Source organism: Corapipo altera, unplaced genomic scaffold (genome assembly GCF_003945725.1).
Source record: "Corapipo altera isolate COAL_440 unplaced genomic scaffold, ASM394572v1 1, whole genome shotgun sequence".
In the NCBI taxonomy this organism is placed as follows: domain Eukaryota; kingdom Metazoa; phylum Chordata; class Aves; order Passeriformes; family Pipridae; genus Corapipo; species Corapipo altera.
In genome coordinates, this window is record NW_020884873.1 from 17,599,084 (window position 1) to 17,606,529 (window position 7,446).

At 53.7% G+C, this 7,446-nt stretch overlaps 1 protein-coding gene across 1 annotated transcript; it reads right to left on the bottom strand.

The window, feature by feature from the left end:
• Positions 1-2,871: 2,871 nt before the first annotated feature.
• CHADL (chondroadherin like) lies at positions 2,872-6,459 on the bottom strand. Its single transcript, XM_027667543.1, has 4 exons — positions 6,307-6,459; positions 4,556-6,217; positions 3,716-3,882; positions 2,872-3,366 (listed from the first exon to the last, which is right to left on the bottom strand). Exons 1-4 carry the CDS (start codon positions 6,457-6,459, stop codon positions 3,141-3,143), a joined length of 2,208 nt encoding a protein of 735 aa, XP_027523344.1. The 3' UTR covers positions 2,872-3,140.
• Positions 6,460-7,446: the final 987 nt, after the last annotated feature.

Sequence of the window (7,446 nt, forward strand, 5' to 3'; positions counted from 1 at the left end):
CACTGATGTAATCACTCCATCACAGAAAGCCACTAGGCTGGTCAGGCAGGATTTTCCCTTGTGGAGCTGTGCCGAATCACCTCCCTGTCCTCCGTGTGCCTTAGCATAGCTTCTAGGAGAATCTGTTCCATGACCTTCCCAGGCACAGAGATGAGGCTGACAGGTGCTTCCATGCTACTTTTCCAGCAGATGTCTGTGTGGTGGAAGTCCCCCAGCAGGAAGAGCCTGCAAGCACGATGTCTCCTGGAGTTGGAGCAGGGAGGCTTTGTCAATAGGCTCCCCTTGATCAGGTGGCCTGTAGTAGACTCCAACCACGAGGTTCCCTTTGTTGCCTCAGTCTCTGATTTTTACCCACAGGCTTTCAACATGCTCATGGCTGTTCAGAGACAGCTCTTCACAGTTAGTTCTCCTCTTCATGTAGAGGGCAACCCCTCCACCTCTTCCTTTCCTGTCTCTTCTGAACAGCCCATAGCCATTGATATTCGCACTCCAGTCACGGGATTTGTTCCACCAAGTTTCAGTAGTGGCAACAAGGTCATAACTTTCCAGCAGCACAGTGGCTTCCAACTCCTCCTGTTTGTTGCCCATGCTGTGTGCTTTGGTGTAAAGGCAGCTGGGCTGGGCTGTCGGCTGTGTCACCTTTGTAAGACTGCAGATGTGCTCCACTGTGTCTTGTACCACTTAGAGTCACCTGCAGAGGAGCCTCATTAGCACCCTCTCCCTCTAACCTTTTCAAACCATCCTCCAAAGTGCCAGGGATAAGCCTGATATTGGTCCCCCTCCCCCCTCACATGCAGTGTAATCAAGCAATCTGGTTCCCTAGAAGGGGGAATAAGAGGAGTGACCTAAACACCCTCAGTGTGGTTAGCCCTTTGATCCATGACTTGAGGGGCAGTCAAGGAACATCTTTTACTGCCCTGATTGGTATGGCTGACTCCCCACTTTGATCACACACGCGCACACAGACACACAGACACACACAGACACACCCCCCACCCCCACCTCCCACCCAAGTCCTTTGGTTTAAAGCCTGTCTTACCAAGCTGGCCAGCCTGCTGCCAAAGATTCTCTTGCCCTTTTTAGACAGGTGAATCTTATCCCTTCCTAATGGGCTACAATCACTAAAGCACACCCCACTGTCACCAAAGCCAAAACCTCAATGGCACCAGCCTCGAAGCCAGACATTGATCTGTACTATGTATCTTCTTCTGTTATTATTTCTTGCTTATGAACCCAGAACTGCAGAGGACTTGGAACGTGATTTGCATTTTTAGTTTTTTAACAGTCCTACTGTAAATTTCATCTATGATTTGTACCCTAAAGCCCTGTGACTTAAACTTGAGGAAGAGGCCAAAGGCTTGTGCATTGCTTTCTGGGTCACTGAAATACCAGGGTTAGCCAAAATGGGGAGAAGAGGGCTGTAAGGGGGTTGGTGTAAGTAAACAGTATTTGGGTTTTGGGAGGTGTTTTTAAGCATGCAGTAGGGTTTTTCCATGCACTCACTGCTGTCGACTTGCCAGTTCTATGTAAGGGTTAAATATCACAAGAGCACATAATAACTTCAGATAACTGAAGACAGGGGATGCTTTTTCCAATTTTAGGGCAAAACTGTAATATTCCTCTCATTCCCCAGACTGGCCATTGAAGTTCAGGACAGAATTCAGGAAAGAATATGACAACAGTGATGAGAAATAGCTTTAAATCTCCTGTAACAGGTTCCTGAGAACTTTCTGCAGGCAAGGAAGGGCCACTGCAGGGCCAGGCGGCTGCAGGACAAGTGCCTTGGCAAACTGTGGCACAAAATAGGGAAATGGTGGCTGCAGGGGATGCTGTTTTGGCCACAAAATGGCTGCTTGGGCCACGTGCCCCTCAAGCTTCCAGGCAAGAGGTTGAGATGCCACAAAAGCTCTTGCTTTGCAGTATGGTTCATGACCAAAAAAATAAGGTTGGCAAGCTAACTGTCTAGAAAGCACAGGGTAGATACTGGGAATAATTAACACAGTATTTCTCTTTTCCCTTTTAAAGAAGCAAATGGAGCCTTTAAAGGGAGAGGGAAGAAGGGGCTTGGCCCGAGCAATGAAACATAAGTGGAAAAACTGTGGAAGGTTTGTGTCAAACCAGGCACAAGAGCTGTGCCATCCGTAGGTGATCCTTGTGAGGGCCCTGGGCTCCTGGGGGAACTGTGCTAGAGTCAGCATAGTTGGGAGAAGTGGAAGTTTTTATGGAAAGCATGTAGCAGGGCTTCCCTTTGGCTGTCCTGGTAGCTCTGCAGTAGGTTTCAGTGTGGGAGAATCTCATTTCAGGGCAAAGCCATTGCCTTTCTTTCTTCCCCTCTCTCTTGGCCTGACCTTTTCCCAGCCTTGTCAAACAGCTGGGCTTGTAGGGCCACCTCTCTTAAGAGGATGATAATTTCCAAACACCTTTGGCTTTCTTTCACCTTTTTTGCTGTAATAATTCTATGCCCCACATGGTAGTTTAATGCTTATCTTTTAAAGCCTTTTCAATTTGAACAAACTTCATCCCAACCTAGGCTTCCATGGGAAAGGATTTGGGCACTTTGCTTATGATGGGGTCACTTACAGGATCACTGATTCCATTTCATCAATCAGACCGCCGATTGAACTTTGCAGGAAAGAAAAAGGCTTCAATCTGCTTATGTTTTAATTCTGAGGAGCTTCTGGGAATTCAGGCAATCCTTTCACTGATATTTTTAAGTTTTCTAGCGTAAGATTTGCACCAGTGCTGGATCTTACTGGTTGGTACCCATTGCAGTCCCACTTGGGGCTCTTTGATGACTTTAGAAGCTGTGAAAGTGCGGCATGCTTAAAAACAAAAACAAACTTGTGGATATTGGCCTTTCCACATGGCTGAAGGAAGCCTTGGGAAGAAAAAAAGCAAGTATTTGACTTCATTGTTTGAGTCATCAAAGCATGCTGCAGACCCTATGGAACGTGCCGCTGTATCCTACAACACCAAAACGCTGCAGCTTTGGCAAATCAGCATTGTTTTGGTGGCACCAGGCTCTCTCCTTTGAGCCTTGGGCAATATCCATGTCTCCATGGTGGGGACAAGTCTAGAAAAAACTGCTCTCACCAGAGTGTGAGTGTGGCTCTTTTATGTCCTGCACGCTTTAGGAAACCCTAAGCTCTGCTCTTGTTGAAGCCTCTGGCTGGAGATTTTCCTGATCTCTTTTTCTTGCTGGGCTTGCTTGCAGCTGTAGTCTTCTCAGGATTGGCTTCCCCAGCCTCACCTCGCCCCCAGCCAGGGCAGGTTTGGAAAGTGGTGGAAAGCTTTACCTTCAGCCCCTGGGCTTCTGCAGGGGACCCACAGGTGGCCCCTACACGGAGGTTGAGTTTGTTGATCCACCTGGAAATGTGGCAGAAGATCAGAGAAAGAAATGGGACAGGGCAAAGGGAGAGGTGAAACTCTGCCCATGAGTGGACAGTCACTTCAAAGTCACTCCAGGTTGCTTAGAGTCTCACCTGGATGACCTTTGAATATCTGAATATCAGCCAAACCCAAGTTGTGGGTGCTTTCCCTATACCAGGAAAGCCCAGGCTACATGCATCCTTGCACATAGGTGCATGCTCCATATCACCACCATGGGAGAGGACCTAAAGTGACCAGTGTGCCATGAGCTTGTGCCTCCGGCATGGTAAGGTCCAGCTGCCCCCCAGGTTGATCCCTGAGGCTGTTCCGCCCTTGCAGCACTCACCTGTGCAGGGGAAGGAGGTGGCAGTCGCAGTGGAAAGGTACATCCTGCAGGTTGAGGATCTCCAGACTCGTGAAGTTGCTCATATTGGGGATGTTGCTCATTTTGTTTCTCTCCAGGTAGAGGCTTCTGATCTTGGGACCAAGGCCAGCAAAGGCATGAGGGGAAATCTGCAACAGAGGGAGGGTGAGTCAGGGGGTCCTGATGGGGGCAGGGGAGCAAATCTCTGCCCCTGCACTGCTAATCAGCTTGGGAACCTGTCCTGAACCTGGAGGCCCCACGAAAGAGCTGCTTTAAACAGGGGGGACTGTTAATTAATTCAAGCAGTTTCAGTCACATTTTGGGACTCAATAGACCCCCCCTTCAGTCTTCATAGAAAGAATGAGACATGCAGGAGGTCTCGGAGTGAGCCCTGGATGCTGTAAGATACACAGTCCTTCTGAGGGTGCTGCTAACTGTTCTTTCTTGAGAATGGAGACATTTGGGGTAATAGCAGTGAAAAGTCCTGCAGGACAGCCTGTAATAAGAGAAGGAGAAATCTGGCCAGGGCTGGGAAAAGGAGATGATCTGGGCCCCACTGAAATGGTGGGTAAATGTCCTTAAAGACTGGAGGGAGTAAGCCTGTCCCAGGGGAGCTGTGGACAAGGCTGCAGTAAGGCAATTCTACAGCTGAGTCTCTTCCCAGCCAGGCTATGGAGCATCTCCTGAAGCCTTGGGAATTTGGGGACATCTGTTTGGATGCTCCTATAGGGGCCACCAGCCCTGGGCAGTGTGGAAGGAGATGGGACCTGTGGCTGTGCCCTCTGGCGTCACTGCCCCTCAGGAGTCCTGTACTGCACTCACCTGCTCCAGGCCCATGTTGTCCAGATACAGGTGCTGCAGACTGGAGGCCACCGGCAGGAAGACACCATCCCCTATGCGCTTGATGGGGTTTCGGGACAGCTTTAGCTCACTCAGGGCAGACAGGCCCCGCAGGGCTGCTGTGGGCACCTCCACCAGGTGGTTTCCCTCCAGCTGCAGTTTCTCCAGCATCTTGGCAGGAGCCAGGGCAGCAGGGGCGATGTGCCTGATGGCATTCCCAGTGAGGTAGAGCCAGCGCAGCCCCCTGGCTCCGGCCAGGTCACCCTCTGCCAGCTCCCCGATGGCGTTGTGCTGCAGGTGGAGGGAGATGAGGTTGGGCAGGAGCTGGAAGGCACCCACAGGCATATGGGTGAAGGCATTGCGATCCAGGTCGAGGTAGGCCAGCTGTGGGACCCCCTCAAAGGCAGCAGCTGCCAAGGTGGAGAGGCGGTTGTCGGTGAGGTACAGGTAGACCAGGCTCTCCAGCCCCCGCAGTGCCCCGGGTTGCAGTGCCCTGATGCTGCAGCTCTGCAGGTGGAGGGACACCAGCTCCTCCAGGCCAGGGAAGGCATCTGGTGGCACTGTCCTGAAGGTGTTTCTGCGCAGGTCGAGAAGGCGGGTGTCCCCAGGGAAGTCCCGGGGGATGTCCTGTAGGTTCCTGTTCTCACAGGACCCATGATGGAAATCGGGGGAGCAGACGCACCCGTGGGGGCACCGCCTGCTGCCGGCTGCCCTTGGCTGCTCTGATGGTCTGCTGGAGCTGGGGGGTGGCCAGAGGCGACTGCATCTCATCTCAGGGGGCTTCAGGGAGTCAAGGGGCCGGCCTCGGAGAGCAGGGGGTGCAGCACAGGCACCTTCAGCCTGCACCCGCGCCCTCGCCAGCCAGTTGTGGAAGGGGCGCAGGAGGCAGGAGCAGAGCAGAGGGTTCCCATGCAGGCTGACCCTCGCCAGCCCCCCGGCCCCGGCCAGGGGTGGCAGCCCCTGCAGCTGGTTTTCACGGAGGTCCAGCACGCGCAGCTGGGGGCTGCGGGCAAAGGCATCCGGTGCCACGTCCTGGAGGGAAGCATGGTCCAGGAAGAGGTGCCTCAGCGAGGCCATGGCCAGGGCCTCCTCGGCCACGTAGGTGATGGGGTTGTGGCCCAGGTCCAGCCGGGTAGCCCCATCCAGCCTGGCCAGGGCCTCACCAGGCAATGCCTGCAGCTCATTGTGGTCCAGGCTCAGCCTACGCAGGGCAGGCAGGGCAGCAAAAGCCTCGCTTCCCAGTACATGGAGGGTGTTGTGGGACAGCCGGAGCCACCTAAGCACCTGCAGACCCTGGAAGACCATGTCTGGGAGGTAGACCAAGGCATTTGCCCTCAGGTCAAGGACAGTGAGGGACCCCAGATGGCCAAAAGCACCTGGCTGGATCTCTTCAATGCGGTTTCCCTCCAGGATGAGCTGCTGGAGGGAGGACAACCCATCCAGGGACTCCTGGTAGAGAAGGGCTATACTGTTGGAGGCCAGGTTAAGGTAGAGCAGCCTTCCCAGCCCTCGGAAAGCCCCTTCCTCCAGCCTCTCCACCTTGCAGTGCTGCAGGTCTAAGTGTGTGAGGTAGGGGGTGGCAAGGAAGGCTCCTGCTGGGATGACCAAGAAGCTGTTGCCCCGAAGGTCTAGCTTTTTGGTGAGCTGTTGGCCACACAAATAAAACACTTGAGTTACCCCAGGGTTACCATACCTACCTTCTTTCCCCATCCCTTGATCTTTCCCTTGCCCACCTCTGGGATGGTGTCAGGGATGGCCACCAGGCTCCCATTGAGGCACAGGACGTGGGCACGGAGGTTGTCGCAGACACAGGGTGCAGGGCAGCGGGCAGCACCCACTCCCCCCAGGGCTGCTGCCAGCAGGAGGAGCCCCCAGGACAGCCTCATGTCAGAGGGCACCTGTGGTTGGGGAGAGACAGCAGTGAGGCCAGGAAAGAGGCCAGGCTCCTGTGCATCCCCAAACAGTATCCTCTGGCTTGGCACACAGAGTACCCAGGGGGGCTGTTGCTATGACCTGGTGGGGCAGGTCTGTCTCTTGCTCTCACACTGTGATTTCATGGGTTATAAATGAAGAAGATAGTGGAAGAAAGAAGACAAATACTTGGAATGAAAAGTGAAGGTAACAGCTAGCAGGTCACTCAGGAGGAACTGGTTTGAAGCTGATACACCTCCCCCCCTTTTCTTCACACAGCACTAACATAAGATTGCCTTGGTCTGTACAGGCTATCAATATCCCTCCCAGAACTGCTTTTTTTGTAAGGCAAGCAGGTATAGCCACCCAGGGGATGTGATCACAAAGCCTTCCGAGCTGCCACCCTTCTTTAAATGGCAAATGTTCCATATCTCCACCACCATGGCCACTTCCTGCCTCCCAGCTCTGTGCCTCCCACCCTGCACGCTCTCTGCTTCCCCCTCAAGCTATTCATAGCAGTTTTTGGAATAGAACTCCACTGTTTAGCTGCAGGAAGGACGAGTTGGTTTTGGCTGGGCAGGAGTGAGTCCCTGGGGCGAAGGTACCAGAGAGAGGCCAAGGCTGGGGCAAGCACAGAGGAGGCAGTGGGACTGCAGATATGGCCAATGCACACCTCTAAGCTCTAAGACAGCAGCAGTGGGGTCTGTAAGGCTCAAACCTGTGGAGCCACTGTGGTGCACAGCCCCTTGCCCACTGTGACTCATCATCCCCTGTGGGTCCATGCCCCAACTCTGCCCTCCTGCTTGAAGGAGCAGGACACCTAGTCCTGCTGCAGCCCACACGCACACTGGGGTCCCCCCCTCCTGTGTGCCCACCAGCAAGTGCCACCACTGCAACGCCCCAGCTCAGTCCCCATGCTGTGCCTGGGGCACTGCCATATGCCAGGCATCACCCCACCACTG

Excerpts from the sequence above, each read along its gene's own strand:
- CHADL (XM_027667543.1), bottom strand. The coding sequence starts at position 6,459 with ATGAGGCTGTCCTGGGGGCTCCTCCTGCTGGCAGCAGCCCTGGGGGGA. Across the intron at positions 6,218-6,306 it reads TCCCTGACACCATCCCAGAG|CTCACCAAAAAGCTAGACCT; the intron begins GTGGGCAAGGGA and ends TGTGGCCAACAG. Across the intron at positions 3,367-3,715 it reads CACCTCCTTCCCCTGCACAG|GTGGATCAACAAACTCAACC; the intron begins GTGAGTGCTGCA and ends CCACATTTCCAG.